Source organism: Symsagittifera roscoffensis, chromosome 3 (assembly GCF_963678635.1).
Source record: "Symsagittifera roscoffensis chromosome 3, txSymRosc1.1, whole genome shotgun sequence".
Classification (NCBI taxonomy): domain Eukaryota; kingdom Metazoa; phylum Xenacoelomorpha; order Acoela; family Convolutidae; genus Symsagittifera; species Symsagittifera roscoffensis.
This window is the reverse complement of record NC_087064.1, coordinates 26,898,572-26,921,586: the sequence shown is the minus strand read 5'-3', so window position 1 is coordinate 26,921,586 and position 23,015 is coordinate 26,898,572. Positions and strand designations below refer to the sequence as shown.

At 33.6% G+C, this 23,015-nt stretch overlaps 3 protein-coding genes across 5 annotated transcripts in view; 1 reads left to right on the top strand and 2 right to left on the bottom strand.

Annotated features, from left to right (window-relative positions):
- Positions 1 to 15,635, top strand: part of LOC134842581 (uncharacterized) — a 33,155-nt gene extending 17,520 nt beyond the window's left edge. The window contains exons 2-8 of one of the 3 annotated variants that reach the window (XM_063858988.1): positions 9,707 to 9,886; positions 10,294 to 10,555; positions 11,858 to 12,216; positions 12,484 to 12,571; positions 13,104 to 13,342; positions 13,871 to 14,104; positions 15,082 to 15,635. In XM_063858988.1, coding sequence (XP_063715058.1) covers positions 9,707 to 9,886; positions 10,294 to 10,555; positions 11,858 to 12,216; positions 12,484 to 12,571; positions 13,104 to 13,342; positions 13,871 to 14,104; positions 15,082 to 15,593 — 1,874 coding nt within the window. In that variant the 3' untranslated portion in view covers positions 15,594 to 15,635. Of the gene's footprint in view, positions 1 to 9,706; positions 9,887 to 10,293; positions 10,556 to 11,851; positions 12,217 to 12,483; positions 12,572 to 13,103; positions 13,343 to 13,870; positions 14,105 to 15,081 lie in introns of all 3 variants that reach the window. The other 2 variants (XM_063858986.1, XM_063858985.1) reach the window with 2 other exon arrangements.
- Positions 1 to 23,015, bottom strand: part of LOC134841276 (prolyl 4-hydroxylase subunit alpha-1-like) — a 538,710-nt gene that overhangs the window by 324,630 nt on the left and 191,065 nt on the right. The window lies entirely within an intron of this gene.
- Positions 18,907 to 23,015, bottom strand: part of LOC134841275 (rho GTPase-activating protein 18-like) — a gene marked incomplete in the record, with an annotated part of 195,183 nt that continues 191,074 nt past the window's right edge. The window contains 3 exon segments of the mRNA XM_063857156.1: positions 18,907 to 19,988; positions 20,140 to 20,289; positions 21,161 to 21,464. Coding sequence (XP_063713226.1) covers positions 19,417 to 19,988; positions 20,140 to 20,289; positions 21,161 to 21,464 — 1,026 coding nt within the window.

Here is a 23,015-nt window from a genome sequence, read left to right as displayed (position 1 = left end):
TCATGAAAGCTGAAAAAGCTGCTGTTCCTATGGATATTCCATAGAATAAGCGATTAAATTCATATTGTTGATTTCCAATAATAAATTGTGTTACACGTCGTGATTGTTCATCTAGTGGCATTTGATTATATGCACTATTCATATCTGCGGTTGTGAAGTATTTACCATTTATCTTTGTTAAGATAATTTGTATTGGTTCAATAGGCCAATTGCATTTTGATTCGTCAATTAGTGAATTGAGGTATCTAGCGTTTAAAACTATTTTTAGTGATTCACCTTTTGCTAGAATGATAACAGGGTTAATGAAAAAGTTTCCTTTTGGTTTTTTTTTTAACTGGTGAGATAATTTCGTATTGTTCTAAAATATCAAGTAATCTATTTACCTTGTCGTGTAAGTGAATCGGTACTTTACTTGCTCTTTGTTTTTTGAAAACTGCGTCAGGTTTTAATGGGAGGTGTAGTGATGAATTGATTTTTCCAACGTCAAATTTTGATGTTGCGTAGACTGTTGAATATTTTAACAGTTGTTTTGCTAATTTGTCAAATTCATCTTGTGTGATTTGTGAGTGTTGAAAATTAAACATTGTTAAAAACTTTTGTTGTTCTTTTGTGTAATTTGTTAAATTAAATGTCGGTTTAAAATATGGTGTTTTTGTGTAAAAATCTGTATTTTGTTTTCATTACTTATTTATTATTTATGGATAATTCTTCGTTAAGAATTGTTGATTGACAAATATCTTATAGTTGTAATATATTATTTACTCGATAGTCTACTTCAATTATAGGTGAAATTGTAGCCTTTGTTTCGCAATATCCTAAAAGTCCTAAGGGTAATGTTATTTGATATGGTGTACTGTTATACACATGTAATGAAATAATATCGGATTTCGTATTTTTTGAGTATTTTATGGATGAGATTGTAATTTTGAAAAAATTTGTGAATAGGTTTAAATTCGAAGTCTGACATAAAAAGTTGTTGTTTGTTTTGACTTTTGTCATACTGATGGACTTGTTTTATTGAAAGACTATATATATTTCCTGATAGTGCTTTCAGGTGTTTCCGTTTTTGATTGTAAATGGGGTAAAGTTTTGAGAAAAATGGTGGTTATTTGTTTAATCTTTGGAAGAATGTTAAGGCTGTGTTTTTTGTTTTTGTATATTTGTCTTTGATATGGATTTTACTATTTAAGATATTTTTTGTTGGTATATATTTAGTAATAAATGGTATGCTAATGATATTGTGCTTAATATCAGTAATATGAAATGTTTGTTTAAACGGCTTGTTCAAAATTTTGTTTTGTTCAATTGTTCTTGTGGGAAGGAGGAATAATTGGATTTTTCCATAGTTTACTAATGTTGATCCTTGTGCTGTTGCCAATTTACTAGATGTTTCAAGAGGTGTTAAATTTGTGTGTAATGTTCTAATTTCATTCCATGTGGGAATATTAATTATATTTGATTCTGCTCCTGAGTCGATTAAAAAATCAATTTCAAGATCTGGTGGTTGAAATTCTTTACTTCTTGGACTCTCTAAGAGAAATGGGATTGTCCAAATTTTTTCTATTGGTTGTTCTTTTTGTATATTTTGATAAATATGTTTTGTGTTTGAGCATTGTGTTTCATCTTTCTTATTAGGTTTAATTACCGTGTTAATTTCGTTTACTTCTTGTGTAGTTTGTGTATTATGATTAATAGGTCCAATGTAGTAATTTTGAAGGAGTTCCAATTGATTTTCATATATATGTGAAGTAAAAGGTTGTTCGTATATGATAAGTTCATAGTCGTTTTCGACTGTTTTCATATTTACAGAGATGGTATTGCCTGTATCACTCTCAGTGTCTGATGATTCACAATTAATGTGATTTAGTTGTAGTTTAGTACTTCCTGTGTCATCAATACCTGAGGGGTCTGAAGTTGTTTCTTCATTTGTTTGTACTTGATTAATGTGAATTGAGGTATCTAGCGTTTAAAACTATTTTTAGTGATTCACCTTTTGCTAGAATGATAACAGGGTTAATGAAAAAGTTTCCTTTTGGTTTTTTTTTTTAACTGGTGAGATAATTTCGTATTGTTCTAAAATATCAAGTAATCTATTTACCTTGTCGTGTAAGTGAATCGGTACTTTACTTGCTCTTTGTTTTTTGAAAACTGCGTCAGGTTTTAATGGGAGGTGTAGTGATGAATTGATTTTTCCAACGTCAAATTTTGATGTTGCGTAGACTGTTGAATATTTTAACAGTTGTTTTGCTAATTTGTCAAATTCATCTTGTGTGATTTGTGAGTGTTGAAAATTAAACATTGTTAAAAACTTTTGTTGTTCTTTTGTGTAATTTGTTAAATTAAATGTCGGTTTAAAATATGGTGTTTTTGTGTAAAAATCTGTATTTTGTTTTCATTACTTATTTATTATTTATGGATAATTCTTCGTTAAGAATTGTTGATTGACAAATATCTTATAGTTGTAATATATTATTTACTCGATAGTCTACTTCAATTATAGGTGAAATTGTAGCCTTTGTTTCGCAATATCCTAAAAGTCCTAAGGGTAATGTTATTTGATATGGTGTACTGTTATACACATGTAATGAAATAATATCGGATTTCGTATTTTTTGAGTATTTTATGGATGAGATTGTAATTTTGAAAAAATTTGTGAATAGGTTTAAATTCGAAGTCTGACATAAAAAGTTGTTGTTTGTTTTGACTTTTGTCATACTGATGGACTTGTTTTATTGAAAGACTATATATATTTCCTGATAGTGCTTTCAGGTGTTTCCGTTTTTGATTGTAAATGGGGTAAAGTTTTGAGAAAAATGGTGGTTATTTGTTTAATCTTTGGAAGAATGTTAAGGCTGTGTTTTTTGTTTTTGTATATTTGTCTTTGATATGGATTTTACTATTTAAGATATTTTTGGTTGGTATATATTTAGTAATAAATGGTATGCTAATGATATTGTGCTTAATATCAGTAATATGAAATGTTTGTTTAAACGGCTTGTTCAAAATTTTGTTTTGTTCAATTGTTCTTGTGGGAAGGAGGAATAATTGGATTTTTCCATAGTTTACTAATGTTGATCCTTGTGCTGTTGCCAATTTACTAGATGTTTCAAGAGGTGTTAAATTTGTGTGTAATGTTCTAATTTCATTCCATGTGGGAATATTAATTATATTTGATTCTGCTCCTGAGTCGATTAAAAAATCAATTTCAAGATCTGGTGGTTGAAATTCTTTACTTCTTGGACTCTCTAAGAGAAATGGGATTGTCCAAATTTTTTCTATTGGTTGTTCTTTTTGTATATTTTGATAAATATGTTTTGTGTTTGAGCATTGTGTTTCATCTTTCTTATTAGGTTTAATTACCGTGTTAATTTCGTTTACTTCTTGTGTAGTTTGTGTATTATGATTAATAGGTCCAATGTAGTAATTTTGAAGGAGTTCCAATTGATTTTCATATATATGTGAAGTAAAAGGTTGTTCGTATATGATAAGTTCATAGTCGTTTTCGACTGTTTTCATATTTACAGAGATGGTATTGCCTGTATCACTCTCAGTGTCTGATGATTCACAATTAATGTGATTTAGTTGTAGTTTAGTACTTCCTGTGTCATCAATACCTGAGGGGTCTGAAGTTGTTTCTTCATTTGTTTGTACTTGATTAATGTGTCTTTGATGTTTTGGTGTGTTACTTCTATATCGATGTTTAGAATCGGGATAACGGTTATTATTCCTATGTGGTGACTGGGAATAATTTCTGTATCGATTATTGTAACTTGAGTTTCGATTTTGTGAATTATTTCGTGATCTGTTTTGATAGTTATCATTTGATCTGTTATAATTTGATCTATTATATGAGTTATTTCTCGATCTATTGTTTGAATAGTTCTGAGTTCGATTGTTTGAATAACTTCTATTTCTATTGTGTGAATAGATTCTATTTCTGTTGTATGATGAATTTCGTGATCTATTATTGGAATAGTGTCTATTCCTTGGAATTGAATGGGAACTGGATGCAGAAACAAATTCTGTTGTGTTTGAATTCGATCGTGAATAGTTATTTTGGTTATTTTGGCTATTCGATCGGCTATGTCTTTTTTGTGAGAAATTTCGTGAATTTCTTTGTTCGGGCGATCTACCTCTATAACTTGAGTTATATGGTGATTGGTTTCTTGAGACATTTGAGTTACTTGGAAGTAGTTTTCCTGAACTATTTTTACTATATATATTTTTGTTTGGTAGATTTTGATCTTTTTTCATGTATTGATAGAATGATTTACTTGGTTCTTTGTGCTTTTGGGGTTTATTCTGATTATCTTGTTGTTTTTGTCTACATTCGGCGAAACTGTGTCCGTATCGTCAGCAATAATTACACCATTTTTTAAAAGATGGTTTGCCTTTAAAATTTGGGTTCCTTTCATAGATGTTTAGTATTTCAGTGATTTTTTCAATCAGGTCTGTGTCTGATTCTTGTATATTATTTATATGTGTAGTATTTGTTTCAATTCGATTAACGTATTGTAACTTTAGATTTTCTGTTTCTTCGAGATTCATTGTTATTTGTGCTTGTTCTAGTTTATCTACTGATTTTCTAAAATCTAAATCTGGTTCTCGAATTGAGGAAGGATGAGATGCTCTCTTTTTTATAGCTATTTTCCTTAATTGAGGTGTTAAGGTCATCATTAAAATTTCTGTCATTTTTGTGTTTTTGTAATCATGTGTATTAAGTGAATATGCTTTTCGAACTAGTATTTCGATTCGTACTGCTAATTGTTTGATTGTTTCATTTGTTAATCTGCGTATTTCGTTGCATAAAACTCTTTGATGATGTTTGTTTCTTTCAGAATCAAACATTTTTGAAAATTCTTGTTTAAATCTTTTCCAATCTGATTTTTTTTTCTATAGGTAGTACTGAAAACCATTTTTGAGCTGCGCCATCTAGTGTTGTTTGTATTAACGCTGTGCGTCTATGTATCAATTTTGATGGAGTGGTGTATTAATTGGTTAGGGTCCTATATTTAAAATTAAATTTGCTGTGACTGCATTTAAATAATCTTCTACAGAATATTCAGGGTCTGTTTCTGTGAATACCATCAGTGGTTTATTCGATGTTATTGATGATCCACCCATGAGGTATGGATTCATAGTCATCTGTAGTGATTCTGCGGCATTTGGCATTTGTGAAAAATTTGAAAGTTGATTTTTTGTTATTTCATGTTGCTGGAGGTAATATGGAAGCGGTATTTCATTTTTCGTTTGAGTTGGTTGATAAGAATGCATAGTCATTGGGTTTTGTGGCTGTATTGGTTGAAAAGATTGTGTGTTAAATGGGTTTTGTATATGCAATTGTTGTGGATTTTGTGTATCTGTTGGATTTTGTGGGAAAACTTTCATATTTTGGGATGGATGAGATTGTCGCGGTCTTTGTGTGCGATATTCTTTAGTATATGGTGCAAAAATATCTGGTTGATATTAATCATCAGCATCAGATGATAAGTTGTTTGTGTTATAAGGTGTTTGTTGTTTATTCTTATTTTGTTGAAAAAATGGATAATTTTCACTATAATCCTGTGGAGGGTGTAGATTATCTGGGAAATTTACTGAATTGGTTGATGTATTTGGGAGATTCCAATAATGGGAACATACGTGATTTAAACTTTGTGTATTTTTTGGGGGGGGGGGTTGATTTGTTTTTTGTTGGTGTGCATAATTATATTGTGTTCTGCAAAAGTGTTTTTTGTGAACGTTTTTCGTGTTTTTGACTGTTTTGTCATTGGTCTATATGTCTGATAGTCCATATGTGAGTATTTGGAGCAATCGAAGGTTTAACGGTTGACTGTAAGGTTACTTGTGGTAGTAATGTATTTGTATTTTTTGGTGTTGTGAGATTTGGACGTATTAGTGAAATACTTTGTTGTGTAGTTGTTACTGTTGTTCGGACTACTTCTTCATTTATGAAGTGTGATGGTGTTTGAATATCTTGCTGTGTAAGATTTCCGGTTCCTTTGAGATTTTCATTATGTATGACTGTTGAATTTAAGCTGTTGTTTCGTGTATCAGGTAAAAATGTATTATATTTTAATGGTGTTGCGTCAATCGTTAATGGTATTACTTACTTTTACATAATCTCTGTGAAAAGATATTGTACTTACCGCTTGACTCGAGATATCTTGTGGAATGTTTATAAATGCTGGATGAGACCATTCAGGGTTCCAAACGTAATCTGATTGTTCTGCAATGACGGTGTCGTCATTGGTATTTTGGGGTCTGAAATTTTTTCGTGCTTGTGAAATTCAGTCTAGGTTGTAGGTAAAATAATCTATTATAAACCATGCTAAAAATTTTTACAAATCATGTTTAGTGTTTTGTGAGACATCATTATTGGTGAAATTTTCGCGGATTATATGTAAAAATGTTGTGATTTCTTTTCTTAGTTTTGTATGTTTGGATGTTTCTGTTGGTGATGTGCTTTGAACTTCTGTTTTTTCTAATATAGATATATAACTATATATTATTGCAAAAACATTGTTAAAGAATATTGAGTTTGCTCTTTGTGAATTATGATATTGTATGCTCTTGAAGTATTCTATGAATACTTTCGAAAATTCTAAATCTATATCGTCTGTTTGAATTACATATTTGTTATGAGCTGTTTGTGGTGTGCTGAATTCTATGGTGTAGATTCCATATTGTTGTGTTAGGTTACATATGTCTTTTAGATAATGTTCTTTAATTTGTCTTTTGATTTTAACATCCGGGAATTCTGCTTTGCATGGACGGATTCCTGGTTCAAATAAGTTTACGAGTAAGTTGTTACAAAATTGTGTTTGTCCTCTATCATGGAGTGAATCTATAAGAAAGGGAAAACTGCTTCTTCATCTGGACTTTCGTCACTTTTAGTGTGGCTCATTTTTTCGTTTGATGACTGTTAAACTATAACTATCAATATGTCTAATTGGTTGATTCCAATTATATAGGTGTACTGTTTGTGTTTATATTGCTTTTTGATTCTTCTTTTTCCTCTTTTTGATGAGTTTGAAGTTGTTTCTGAGTCGGAAAAATATAATTGATCATGGATGGGGCAATTTTCATTTATTGATTCCTTTAATTTGTATAGTTCGTCTAAATTGTTGGTTTCTGATTCGGAAAATGCGTTTCTATTTTTTGAAAATCTTTTTCTTGTGATTTGTCTTTGTTTGCTTATAATTTTTCTTTTTATTGTTTGTCGTTTTGTTCTAATAAATCCAACTGTTTGTGTATGTGGGGTTATTACAAGATCATATTTTTGGTTGTCTATTTCACAATTGTGTAAAACGATTGTTTGTTTATTTCCTAAATTTTTGAATGACATAAGGTTTAGGATGAGGAATGCTAGAAGTTATTAGTGATTTTTATTTTCCTAGACTGTTAGTCCTTACGATTTTTTGGTTAGTTTAACCTGGGTCTTTTTGTTCAGGGTTGGAGAGAAAAGTATATCAATTCCGGAGAATGATTTTTTACTTTCTCGTGGCTAGTCTAAGTTAAGGTGTTAACTTACTTAATCTTACTTACGGGTAGTGATTGTGTTCAAGGGTTGGAGAATAGTAAATCGATCCACAAGGTTCAGGTATAATTAGAACGCAAGTAGTTCGTGAGATACTATTTTAAACTTACTAAGTCTAAGATCTATCCTGGGTCTGGTAAGAAGAGGGTTCAAGTGAAGGATGAATAACCGAAGTTCTTCACTATTTAGCCTAATTTGAATGGTTAGTGTTATTAAAAATTTTCATTAGTCCTGGGTCTTTTGAAAAGGTTGGGTAGTGAATCGACGTTTGAGGTCGTAAGACACTTAATAAGTGGGTGGGGGAGAACAAAAGTGTTCTTTTTGATCCAAGGATAAGCCTCGATGATCAGAATTAAAAATTAATGAGATAGAAAATTTATTAAGATCCAAAGATAAGCCTTGATGATCTGGTTTAAAATTAAGTAAATTTAAGTTTAAAATGGTTTAAATTTATTTGATATAAAGTTTTAGTTTTTTATGATGTTAGTTAGTTTATGATTGCTGTTATGTTTAGGTGATGAAGCTGGAACAACAGGATGATTTATGTATACTAACAATTTATTGTAATGCTACTAATTTTAGTTTTTATTTTTTAATAAATATTTTTCAAATAAATATGTTTTATATAATACTGCAGATGTTGAGAAAACGATCTATCTGAGATCTTTTTATCAATCGTTTTTGTACATTAGTAATTTTGTTTAGCGCCTGAAATAATCATGAGGATTTCCTTCAAAAATTTATGTTTGCAAATGAAAATCTAAATTCATTGCTAATAAGATTCTAAATCTAAAAGTTTGTGTTGGCTTTTGCCGTACAACCATGAAACTAAATGGTAAGTTTCTATGTAGTCGTATGTCGTCTCTTGTCCGAGGTCTTCTTCCAATACCGGGTAGTTCTAGTATTGTGCGGAATATCGGCTCTGATCTATTGAGTCGTAGAGACATTTCAATTAAGTTATTATCGTGTAACATTTTGAAAATGTTTTGTCTAATTTCTAATCTATATTTGGTTAAGTCTAAGCTATTAAGGTCTTATTCGAGACTTATTGTCGCACCAGATGAGTTAGGTCCTTTTGGTTAACTCATAGAGTCATTTCGGATAGGGTACACCGTCTGCTCGTCACGCTATCTTATTTTCGGCCGGATAGATTCGTGCAACTTCTTAGTCTAATACCGATCCTAATCTTACTCTTATATCTACTAGTCTCAGGGTGTTTAACTAGTCTCTGCTAGGCTCAATAGATCTAGAGTATACTGGCTTATTGCGGCAGCTGAAGTTCTCTTGGAGAGGCAACTAATTTCTAAGTTAAATCCAAATCTCTCTGGTGCTGAAATTACAAGTAATTTCAGCACTTACAAATAAGTGGGTTGTTAGTTGGATGGATTATGATTGGTTAATTTTAAATATTTTACAGTGGTAAAATATCTAATTTATCCAATAATAAAATGTAGTTTAGATCAGGTTCCAATGGGATTGATTGGTGGGACAAATGTAGTCAAATCTTAGTTTTTACATTATTACAGAAACCGTTTACTTAGGAGAATGCTCTCAGCTTTCATCTTCGATTGGTCATGATTCCATAATTTTTTCTGGGGCTAAATATACATTATTTTGAAGGAGGAGCAAAATACCTTCCAAAAAAACCTGAAACGTTGCATTTGGCCAGTTTTTTTTTTCAAGACAACTCCTGTGTAGTATAAAATTGTAGCAAAACAATAGTGTTTCTAATGATTTGGGAGCTCGGAAAGTTTTTTTGGTCGGCAAAAAGGGTCAAAAATATTTTCAAAACACTTTTAGTGAATCTCCCTCTCGAGAATATCCTAGAATCGCGCCTGTTAAAAAGTCAGAACCTTAACCAATATTGAAAAAATTTTGGGCTCCTTTTTTGTTCATTTTTTCTGTACCCATGATTCATGATCCACCATGCCAAATTGAATAGCAATCCGCAGCAACTTCGATTTATTTCATTTGTGCATTCTTGGCCGCGCAAAACTTTAACAGATTATTCACGGCTTGTGAAAACATGAAATTTCACATCATACACCGCGTCTCCAACCGGGTAAACCAAAAAGATCCCCTTATAATCCATTTTAATGTGCATCCCAACCCCCTCATGCATAGATCGAAACATGATGTATTGTAATTTAAAAAATTATATGAGTTTAGAACCCTTCTTCAAGATATTTGACAGTGGGGACAAGGGAATCCGCATTGATGATCCACGCGACATTTTGCTCTGTACGGAAGAGCTAGAAAGAAGACTCACACCGACTAAAAAGAGTGTAACGGAAGATTCTGTTCATTCCGAGGAAACTGTCAAAGCGCTGTCGGAGAGGCTAGCGCCATGTTAGTTTAATATTATGTTAATTCTGTTCACAACTTATTCGTGGCATGTGATGCGGCTTTGGGAGAATGGGCAAGGGAGGGTGCTGAAACTCGCAAGTGGCGAGGGCAAAGCGAGGATTTGTTTATAGAAAACAATTTGAATTGTAAATGAGCAGTTTTCGATCGGATGTTGGTTTCTGTAGATTGGCTCTTGGAGTCAGCATTTAAGATCATTGAAACAGATATTAGTTACTCATCGAAAATTTCTGTTTAAGCATGCAGGTCTGTCTACAAACAACTCCTTTACCTAATCTCGTCTCCCAAACGAGCTTTACCCTAACGAGGAATCATGAAAATTTGTAATAACATTTTATAACTGAATAGCTTCTAGATGCCAAATTTCGAATGCAAAGCACAGTATGTTTTAGTTAGAACGAAAGGAAACCAGCTATTTGTTCAGAAGAAGTTCGAGCTGGCACTAGCGGCCTATTGGGAGGGAATCATAATGGCTCAAGCTCAACTGCATCTTGGATTCAAAGCAGGGGTCAAACAAAGAGGTCACAAGAGCAGTAATAACGAGAAAACTGTCAGTAAGACAGCTGACGATGACGATGAGTTCGCGCAGCTTCTCAAAGCAGCAGGTCTGCTTCAGTGGGAAGTGGAAAAGGATGTTGACGTCACACATTTGAGGTGATACAAGCTTACGATTCTTAGATAGTTCTAAGAGTCTAAGAATATTATAATTCTAAAGTCGTTCTGTGCACTCAGAAATCTCATCTGGTATAAGAATTGATCCATGATTTTGTCTTTTCAGGTGAAAAGATTCTTGGTCAATAAAATCCGCATTTTTCTCACAAAACTAAAACCCAACAAAGAAAAGCTTTAACAAATTTTAGCTTTATTTCAGCTTTCATATACAACTCATTCGTGTATATAATTTTACTTAAATTGGTCGCCCTTAAATCGGTCGACGAAAAAATATGAGCAAATAATCGATAAAAATGAAAAACTTTTAAAAGAAACTCGAAGTATTTGCGTACATTTTTAAATTTCTTTTCATTATTCTTGTTTTTTTTTCTGTGTAGTCAGAGCACTAAGTGCTAGTTGGACAAAAACCAACTATAATTGATTTTAGACATAAAAGAATTGAAACTTTTTTCGCATATGCATGGAAAGAAATGAAAACTTTAACACAATGGCGATGCAGAGCTTTGCTCCATTTGCAATGCAAAGTTAGCCAAGAAAAAAGTTTTCGTGTATTGCAAATTTATTTCTAATAATCAACTAAATGAAGTCGTTTTCAAAGCAAATAAAAGCAAAAGTTTCAGTTTGAGGACAACTGACGTTTTGAATTTGGTTGCAATACATCAAACTGCTCAGAAAACAATGAAGCAATTTTAAAATCGCACACAGACAAAAAGACAAAAGTGTTATAACTGCAGACCATTCTATTTCCTTATAGAGGAGCCAAGGCAACTCAAGCCAGGAAAATACATTTTTAATTGAAACAAGGACTGAAAAAGATTCTAGAAAAAACTTATTATTTTTTCCTGAACACTTGATGTTGAAATTTAGTATGGTTTATAAAAGTTTGCTCCATTTGCGATGCAAAGTTAGCCAAGAAAAAAGTTTTCGTGTATTGCAAATTTATTTCTGATAATCAACTAAATGAAGTCGTTTTCAAAGCAAATAAAAGCAAAAGTTTCAGTTTGAGGACAACTGACGTTTTGAATTTGGTTGCAATACATCAAACTGCTCAGAAAACAATGAAGCAATTTTAAAATCGCACACAGACAAAAAGACAAAAGTGTTATAACTGCAGACCATTCTATTTCCTTATGGAGGAGCCAAGGCAACTCAAGCCAGGAAAATACATTTTTAATTGAAACAAGGACTGAAAAAGATTCTAGAAAAAACTTATTATTTTTTCCTGAACACTTGATGTTGAAATTTAGTATGGTTTATAAAAGTTTTTTTTCTTTAAAGTTCTAGGCTATCAAAACTGACCGAACTTGGACTCCTCTGCAGTAACATCTCAATCTGTCTGAAGGAACTCAACTGCCATCACAAAGCTGCCATTTTTGCTAGACTGGTTCAGTTTTTCGACGTCTCTCCAAACATAAAACACAAGAGTCTATTCCGCTACTGGCAATGCCAACTTGTTTCTGGGCATCTGAAATCACTGGGATCTGGGACTTGGAACCATCTCAAGGACGTTCTTTCAAAACATGAAATTGCGAGTTTGAAGTTGCTCGAGGCACAGGCGTCTTCAGGGACGTATGATTGGGACAAAATAGTGGAACAATATCTGAATGGAGAAAACCAGCACTATGAAGTGGCCGATTTCATTGGTATGTCAATTACAAATCGGTCAAATAAAAGTAGATACTGGCCAATCAAAGTGAACAGTAAGCCCTATGCAGAAACGAAAAAATAAAAGTTTGAAAGATCACATCGCGACAGACCCTTATGATCGTTATGAGTCTGATTCACGGGTTCACTCTATACCGTTCAAGTATCCATAATTTGAAAGAGTTGGAATTCCCAGCCCAAACACAATAACATAAATAGCTTGTTCAAGAATTGTTACATGCTTTAATGATTTTTTTTAATTCTAGGCAATGTGGAATTCAGAGAGATTCAAGGAAAAGGTCTGGGTACACTTGCTACGAAAGATATTGAAAAAGGAGAGCTCGTCATGGCATCGTTAGACATTTTATTCGAATTAGAAATACTAGATTCGGTAGACAATCACATATGCATGAACAAGAAAATGGTATGCTTGAATTAAATGAAAATGAGGTCATGGGATCAAAACAAAAACCAGTTTGTTGATTTAATTTGTCGGAAGCATATCTAAGATATTCGCGAGGAGCTAGACGTAGGATTTTCAAAAAACGTTAGAAATTTTGTTGAACTTTATTTGGGTCGACCAAATTTAGTTTCCCAGCTTTGTTAGAACACGAAAAAAAATAAAAGAGCAGTAAAAGTTTTCCACCGCTCACTTCTTTAAATTAAGAATATAATGGCGCCCAACGACGCCTATAGAAACATTTTAAAGTTCTTAGCTCAGAATGATGTCGTAACATTCTTTTGTTGGGTAGTAAGGGTTGAATTTCGCGCACTAAACACCCACCATCCTTACATTACCCTATCCTCCTAATCCGCTCTCGAATCTGCCCAATTTTGATCATCAGTGCTTTCAGAGCACTGCATCAGAATTTGGTTTTATTGACAGGAAAGCTCTACAACAGACTGAGCGGAATCTAGACCAGATACTCACCGACACAGTAGCTCCCGAACTCATCCTGAGTGGACCCCAGTCGAAGTTGGTCAGAGACATCAAAATCAAAGCAAAAGAAGACTTCTCTCTAAATGCGAAATTGAGGGGATTGTACGCAGGGTCAAAATTCAACAGGATTCCGACTCGAGATATGATTGAGATGACTCAGTCTCAGAATGTTCAGAAGCTTCAAGGTGAATGTCTTGGCAGTCGTGTAAAAAAAACATCTTTGGGTGTCTTTCAGTTCTTGGTCTCACAATGTTTTAAGCATAAGAGGAGGAATGAAAATCAAAGCAAAAATGATCGATAAATATGAAGCGTAAGCGTCCAAAAATAAAAATGTCTCACAAAGTTCAAAAAAGCTGTGTAAATATTTCTCTTGAAACTCATCTTCAGTTTGACATTGTCATAAAATTAAACTATGTGCCAGCCTAACTCTTTGTAAAACCGACCACGAAGACCTACAAAAATTTATATAACGAGCCGTTTTTCAATCTATAGTTTGAAGGATCGAAGCTCATCGGGATCCATACTTCCGTATTGAAGCCGAGGGACTAAAAATCGCATAACATCAGATGTAGTTTTATCAAAGTGGATCCAAAAGCGAATCGCAGTATAGAGGCGAAAAGGATTCTTTCTTACGCCGACGAATGCTCTTAAAATGGTGAAAAAGAATATAAAAACCTCAGTCTTAAAATATGAGTATTACGCTGCATTTTTAGAAGAGCTCTCAGCTGAACAAATTGGCTACGCTGTCAAGTTCAACGCTTTTGGAAGCAACTCGGGGACATTCGTCAAGCATAAAAACGGACAACTGCCACCTAACACTTTATCCAACTCCACATTCGCCGGACTGTGGTTCGAACCCTCCTTCTTCAACCACGACGACAACCCTAATGTATGCTGGGCGGTGATGGGGAACCTTCTTGTGGCGAGGGCTGCAACAAAGATCAAAGGTAAAGCAGAACAAATGGTTGTTATGCTAAGCATTCACATCTTTTCGATCAGTCACTTTTGCCAAAACAATTTAAAAAAACTCAAAAATTTTTGCCATTTAATAAAAAGCAAGGAAATTGGATGCTTGCAATATAGCTTCCTAAAAAGGTAATTTACATAAAACACTTTTTTATCATGTTACTTTTGACGGTTTGAGGGAGATGTGTGAAGTCGTTTCAGTCAAAAGGTCGTTAGTTCGAAGGCCACCATTGTTAATACATACCCGTTGCCTGAGGATGAGGCACCAATTCCTTGCCCAGAAAAAAGGAAATAGTTTTATATAGGCCTCAGTAACTTGCATGACAGCAGTTACCCGTAAGATCTGAACAGTTAAAGTCCTTTCCTCTGTTAAAAAATGGTCTTAACTTATTTAAAATAGTCCAAATCACTAAATATCCAACGAATTTCCTCCATACTCTGAAACGTTTGAAAAATTTTCGCTGCTGCTCGAACCACGACTGAAAAGGTTTTAAAATGAAATAACACTTCAACACGTTTAGTTTGCGTTGTGAACAAAAATAATCGAATCCTAATTTCCGCCCCCGCAAAAATAGCTACCACAATACGCAGCGCTACCAAAAAATAACACAAAGAAAGCAAAGTTTTTAGGCCGGGCAATTAATTAAAAAACGGATGAGTAAAATAATGTATTAATTAAAAGGGCCATGAATAAAATTAACACGAGTTAAAAACAAGAATAGCTTTTCGCAACAGCTTAACTTTACTTTTACTTTTATTGGAAAACGAGCTTTTATTGGAGATGAACACCATGATTTTGTTCCCCACAAAAACTGAAATATTTGAGATTCTTATTTCAAACAATAAACAAGCATCTCTATGATGCTTGAATTCGCAAGAAATTGACAAAAGAGGCAACAAATTGCACTAGTTTTAGAACTCATAAACGGATATCTTTGTCAATGTTACTTTTTTTTAGCTGGGGAAGAACTGACCATTACATATAGCTGTGAGCTGCGTATCACCGAGAGAAAAAACACATTGAAAGATTACGGCTTTAATTACGATCTCATCTACGAAAACAAACAAAAACTGGAGCTCCTGACTCAAAAATCGGAAGCAGTTTCAGAACTGATACTGCAGTCACAGAACACTAAGAATGAACAACACAGAGTTGATCTGCTGAATCGAGCTATAAAATTAAACAACTCTGTTATTAGAGATCATTATTCACGAATTTCTGATTTGCAACCACTAGTGATGGGTTTTCTGTATGACCAAATGCAGTTGTATTTGGCAACTAAACACGAACGAAAAGCGAAAGAGACTGCAATAAAAATACTGGATTTTTTTCCATGTTACGTTAACGAAGATTTGCTGCAGACTATTTTGACCTCCTTCAGCTTGAGTTTGAATCCAGAATTGCTGGAATCACTCCAAAAGTGTGTCAAGCTCATTTATGGAACTAATAATATATCACTGTTTTATTAACCCTGTTTGAAGTCAATTAATCACCGAGTTGTATCAGTTAATTTTTTTGCCACATTTTTTTATGCTTCAAATATTAGTGCGATCTCCACCACCCTGTTTCTTAATAACCCGGAAAACTTAAGCCACGCCAGTTTCTGACCCAAAGGTAGTTATGCTATGGGCATACTACATAGCCATATGCACTTTTAATCTTACTTAGTATTTCCCCACATAAATAATTCAACCCAGTTTGTTATAAAGTCAGTAGAGCCGGGAAAAAGCTGATCTAAAAGAATACAAGACTGCTCGTCCACCAGGGCAAAGCCCTGATTGCCCCGTTCGCCTTTACTGGTCTCCAATAGTTCTGTTAAAAATGATAAAATGAAATATAGACTTCGTACTACCAATATCAAATATCGGTGCCAAAGTTGGAGTGCAATTACCATGACCAAATAGTTGTCCGCAGTTCAACTAGAGCAATTATGATTAGCGGATAACTTGCCACCTAAAAATAACTTGGTTCTTTAACTTATTAAGAGTTAATCGAGCAGCTCTACCAATCGCATTTTAGTCTAATGCTGATACCCATAAACTATCAGTTTTCTTTGTTAAATTGGTCTGAACATAAAAAACACCCCAAGCATATATATTCCTCACTTTTTCTTCGAAAATTGACACAGAAAAATTTCTAATTTCTAAACCACATTACTTGCCGTGAAGACTTTCTTGTACACGTTACAGCAATAAATTTCCTGGTTTTTTCATTGATATTTTTAGATTTTTTCGTTCAGCCTCATATTTCATTCAACCAAGTTTTAGCCATTTTTTCATTCAGCCTCGTTTTTCATTCAGCCAGTTTTTTTAATTCAAACTTACAATGAAATACGACTAACTGTTTTTCAGTTTCGGAACAATTAAATCTAAACGATACTCTAAATTTTTATATGCCCCATTCATAAAAACAAATCGAATTGAAAAACTACAACCATCATTAAAAGCAGATTTCAATCAAGTCGGATTATTATGCTAATGTGACTTTCAAAATGCTTATATGCTCAAAAGATGTGTTGCAGTATTTGCGGCAGCGTCCAGCTGATGAGTCCTGTTAACAAAGTTTATTAACGGGAAAAAGCCTTGTACCCAGATTTAACATAATTTCTATCCCAAGCGTACTAAGAGAATTATTAGTTTAAGTCATCAAGTTTTCAAACATTTTCCCGTCCAGTGGAGTGAGAAATTGAATTTTTTAACTCGGGCAATATTTTCTTTCAAAATAATCAAAATGCAGTCGTTTCTATTTTTTTATGCAAATCAATCGACCATGGATTGTTTGATAACTTTGAATCTGAGAAAAAAGTGGTGTATACTTTCAGATTGCCATTTTTCCAGCAATAATTCCTTGCTCAACAATAATTCTCTGCGCCTCATAATGATTAAAAAAACTATAATAGAGCCAATAAAAACTTCTTTAATCAAAAGCTTAAACTTTAATCAAAACCAAAAAACCTCCAAAAATATTTTTTTGACGTTTCTTTTTTTAAAAATTTGGTCGCCTCATTTCGAAAATTAATTTGGTCGACTCAAAAAGAGATAGCCAAAAACTACATTGTTTTTGAAATCCCCCCACCTCCTCGAGAAAATCCCAGGTAGGCCCCTGTCTTCAAGAATGTCGAAATATTAAGATGCAAAATAGGGATAATCTATTTCGAGAAATTAAAGTTCAATTTCAAGTTTTGAAAAATGAAAACAATCACGGCATCGAGAATTTTTACAAAACTATGATTCAAAACAAGAGTACAAAAGTTTTGAAATTTAAAACACAACTTGAAATTCAATGTGTCAGCATAACCAAAAAAAAATCTACTTTTTTTCCACCTGGTGCCGCTGGTTATCCAGAGAACCGGCATCGACACCCAATTCGGATGTACATATTTTTTTTGCATATGCCTTACTACTTCACCAACAATTTCAAAATTTTTTTAGCTCTGCCAAAATCCCTTGGCTTCCATTTCAAAAAATCGGGCCAACGATTTTTTATTGTCTTCTGATTTTGCTTTTAATTTCTTTTTGCATTGTTAGATTGTGAAAAAATTAGCCCGTTAGCAATTATTTATCTTCATTTTTTAAAGAACCTGTAAATTTTTAAGAGCGGTAGGGATAAAAACAGGAGACAACTGCGGTAATTGCTGCAGTAATTGATGTCAAAAAAAGTATTTGAAGCCGAATTAGGTGAATTTGGTTGTTTTGAAAGATCAAATAAAGTAGAGCTTTTTTTATTTCTCGCCAAGGTCTTAGTGTTTATAGCTTTTTTTCCTATGAACTTTGTAAGGCTGGTTTTCCGAATATCTTCTGGCTTCTTTTCTTCCAATTCAATTTTCTTAATAAATTTCGGAATTCATTTAGAATTCAAAACACAGCCAACTGAAAGTTGGAAAAAAGCAATAAACGCGAAGAAACAGAAAAAAAACCAACTTGTTTTTTTGAAAAAATCTCAGCCTTCAAATTCCAAAAAAATGTGGCCTTAAACCTATTTGAATTTCTGAAATAATTTTTAATTGACATTTTTTTGATGAAAATGCCCCAATGTGAGAGATCAAAACATAAAAATTCGCCAGGAAATCTGACAATTAAATTCCACTTTCGAAACTAGAAGTCGATCACGTTTTTCGTGACTTTTTCCGGCAAAAAATCAACCCGACCTATATAACACTCTTCTCTACGTTCATTACTCTTAAAAACGGGCAAACTTCCAGCCAGTTAATAGTCGAAAAAAGGGCGAGACATTATTCAGAAAACTTTAGACTGGTCTTTGAAAAAAAGGAAAAATCAAGAAAGATGAAAAAAAGATCGAGTGCCCCTCAAACTATTTGATATAGTTTTCTTCACATTTCAAAAACAAATGAACCATAAAATTTTTTCATTTTTCGAATTTTCCCCAAACGCCTAATGTGAAGTACAACGTGATACGTTTTGATTCTAATAACGCTATCTTTGGACACGATAGTTTGCCTCAAATTGATTTCGACGCCCTTTGAATTCTGGTAAGCGAAGAGTCGGATTCATCGCGTAATTATCCTAAATCAGTAATTATGGCAAATCAGATGTTATCCCAAACCGACCAAACCGGCAATTTTCAAACTATTATAACTTAGCGAAATTAGGTCATAGATGAAATAACTATACTCTAAGGAGCCTAAAAGAGTAGCTACAAAAACGATGTAACACTCCGCTGGGCTTGCGAAAAAAAACTAAAGAACTCTTAAATTACATACAGAAGATTTATCTGACGAAAAGTGAATCATTCTCGTTCCTAATTGGTCGGAAACAGAACGCGTTTGAATAATAATAAATTCGATTTAGTCTCGAAATACAAAAATACATCAAACGCATGTTGTAACTGTTTTTACACCTTTTTTAGTTCAGTATTTACAGCATAGAATAACAGCACAGCCAATAATTTATTTTCAAATTCCTTGTACAAAATAGTCTGATATTTAAGACATTTAGCATCAGTTTTGCAAAGAACAAAAAAACTATTATACTACAGAACAAAACAAACCAGTTGCGTCACTTTTAAAGCATGAGTTGTGCAAGGAATGAGATGAGAGAAAAGTGGCTTTCAAATTGCACGATATTAAGTCATAAATGCTAATTTAAATAAAATTTAACAGAATTAATTAAGCATACGAGCACCTTTATGATATATGATATTTTCAGGAACGTCACTCAAATCAGTCATAGATAAGTTTAACAGATAAGTTTAAGTTAGTCGCCAGATTTCAAATAAAATCAGCTACAACCTTGGCGAAGCTCTCAAATCAAGGGAAAATCTCCAGCCTCTTCGTCATCTGAACTCCACAACCCACGAAGCACTTGGATTCAGGGCAAACAGATTGCTAAATAGAGCCTTTTCATCACTTAGACATCGTTTAGAGATGTTTCCACCAACTTCAAAAAGACACAATTTCTTTGATATATCGCCGTCTATCGCTTTCATCCAGCCTTCTTGGGAGTAAGAACTGGCGTATCTACTACTTCCGTTGGATCCAGGAGATTCAGTTACCTGGCTATTTCCACTGTCGCCCCGGTTCCCGACCGGAGATCCCGGGGCCACAGGAGTACTTGAGGGGCACTTGTGAGTAGGCATTGTGGTTTTCTGAATATATTCCATTATGTCCCCCACCGTAGGGTAGAGCTGTGTGTCCACTTGGACTATGGAATCGTGGCCTAGTTTTATGTCCACTTTCCGTGGCACGAATGCAGTGACGGCAGCCGCGGTTGATGCAATCAGGTTAACCGCATTTGTTGTGTGTCCACCGTCAACAAGGTCTGTAGACTCTCGCCTAGGAGCTCGTTTGAACAAACTTTTCAGAACTGGAAGCGCTTTCTGTCTATCCCCTAAGCCATGGTTCTGGTCTAAAACAACAATTTTAGCGAAAAATTATACAATTGAATTAGCGGCTTCTCACAACTTCAGTATTTTTTTAGATATCAGTCTGTTAAGGAACAAATTTAATGGAGCATATCTGCTGTAGATTATACATATAGATTCACTTAACTCACTCACATTTGAGTCTGATCTCGCTGAGCAAGAAGTCCGGCACTATCCAGAGCTGTTCGTGGTAGTTGATCAGCAGCTGCATCACTTCCTGCTGCTCCTGGTTGCTCCTCATCTCATCGTCCATACTCCCAAGCGAACACTTGTAACTCTTGCCACCTGTTACAGAAGGGAACCCATTCACTTTCAGCTATGAACATTAAGGGCTACAATTTTCCTTCTCTGTTCAGAATTAATACTGCATTGTCGATTGTCAACTTGACATTTCATAGCCAATCATTAAATTTGCAAGAAAAACAAGGATAGCCGGTTGATAAGCAAATAACACTATGGTCTGACCACATTCATAAAAAAACTAAAACACGTCTTCTAAAATTTTTTTCGTGTCTTTTTTTGTGCGCGGTGATGAGAAAACAGTACAATCGCGAATAACCTTAACGAGCTAGGAATAATCTACAAAAATAAATAAACAAAATAAAATTTTGTTCATGTTTTTCTAAAGTTTTTTCTTATATTTTGAATAAAAATTTTTGTAAATTTATTTAGAAATAGTTATTGGCAAGGAAGCGCTAAAGGAAGCTTCCAAAACTAGTTTTCCTTTTATAAAAAGCAGGTTTTTGAAACCTAGATGACCAATTTTGATATAACGAAGGTTTCCCGATCGCGTTACTCGCTCAAAATTAGCCCAGTTTTTCTCGACATTGGTACTTTTTGAATTGATTCAAAGTTTGTGCGAATCACGAGTGAAATGATATATCACTCAACCCATTCCGATAATTTTTGTGACTTAATTTAGCGTGAAAAAATACCCAATTCCCATAACTATTTCGAGACAAACATCAATGAGTCATGGATTTCATTAATAAGAATGAAAAAGTTCAATGTTGACTTTGGGAAACATTTACACAAAAGTCTGCTGATAGCCTGATTCCTAAAATTCAAAATTGCAGAAAAAAAATTTTGTCAATAAAGAACAAAAAATTTGAACAAGAATAATTTTTACATTTATCAATTTTTAGCCGTTTCATACCTTTGTCCGATACTGCTGCGAAAAAATTTGGAGTCATGATCTTTGCCACACTTTCCAGATTCATTTGGTTGTACTGTTCATTTTGGGCAACTTGGAACAGATACACGAGCAGTAACTTCAGAGTATGCGAGTGAGAGCATGGCAGCATGAGGATGAGGAGGTTGAGGGCTTCTAACTTCTTCCCTACTTTGCAATTCATTTTGCATACGAGAGGAAACAGAGCCATGTACTCGAATGTGAGTAGAGGTACTGGCAGCTCCTGCAGGAACTGTTTCAGCAGAGATGCAGCATCGTAATTAGTTACCTAGAACAACAATTCAATCAGTTTTCATCACCAAAATGATGATAGGAATTATGTAATAGATTGATTCTAGAATACCTTCTTAACCGAACATTCTGACATGCATTTAATGCAATACCTAGCCTGGTAGATCACCATTAGACAAGTGTAACTTTTTACACTTCTTAAATACCTCACACAACTTGTATTCATTAACTTTGAATATATTTGTGACGAAACACATTTTATTCATTTTATTTAAAGCAAAAAAAATCGACACAGAAAGCGGTTTGGAGTAGTTACACCAATGAAGATGAAGCGGAAGTCCGCAATACCAGCGATTAAAAGCAAGTATAGCACTGCAAGCTAGCAAACAAAAAATGAAACGCAAACCAATAATTATAGAAAAAAAAGAAAAAAAATTTCTTGTTTGTCGTGACTGATATTCAAATTCAAGAAAATATATCCAACAGACAGCTGGAAAAAAGCCAATGAACGCAAATAAATAAAAAAAATCTGACGTGTACTTTAAATCTCAAGTTTCGAAAAAAAGATGGCCTTAAATCTCTTCAAATTTCTCGAAAAAATTATAATTGCCACTTTTTTGATATAAAACTAACACAAAACTGAATTATCAGGTAAAAGTTTTATTCCTATAGGAAATCTTTAAAAAAATCCATTTTCGAAACCAGAAGTCGAACACGTTTTTTGTGACCTTTACACTTTTGATGTTCGATAGTAGAGTTTGCCTTCCTTTTAACAAAGGAAAAAAACTGAACTTAAAGAGAAATCAAACCGCGAAAAAATAAAATTGAGCCTTAACAAATTTTTCCTGGAAACAAAAAAAGACCATCACATATACAAGAGCCTGAAATACGTATATCGACTCATGAACATAGTCTAGAAATTCAACCAGCAGCGTTGAATAAGCATTCAGTGTCGTTTATCGAGTTGCCACATTTGGGTAGACGCTCACTTGGCTGACAACACAAAAGTCAAAAAACAAAATAAAAACCGCGATAAATTAAATTTGAGTCAGAACAAATTTTAAGACTTTTCCTGGAAAAAACAAAAAAAATCATCGCGACTTATATAAGAGTCTGAAATACGTTCATCGACTCTTAATAACAATAATTTGAAAAAACTGGATAAATTGGTAAATTGTTGTCGTATGTCGCTGGGAAATTTGAAAATCAAAATCCACTTTCAAAACTAGAAGTCGATCACCTTTATCGTGGCCTTTACATTTTTGCTGTTCGATAGTGGAGATTGCCTTCCGTTTAACAAAAAAAAATGAACTGAACTTACAAAGAAATCAAAAGTCAAACCGCGAAAAAGTAAATTTGAGCTTGAACATATTCTAAGATTTTTCCTGAAAAAAAAAATAAAATCATTATGAACCATGTAAAACTCTGAGCAATGTTCATCGACTCTTAAAAATTCAAAAGCTTGGGAAATTAAGGCTGCAAACAAGAAGAAATACACTATATTCCACTAAAAAAATTCCCAGACAAAAAATTTGATTTCATAAAAATCGAACAAAAAACAAGGTTCTATCAGACTCACAAGTACACG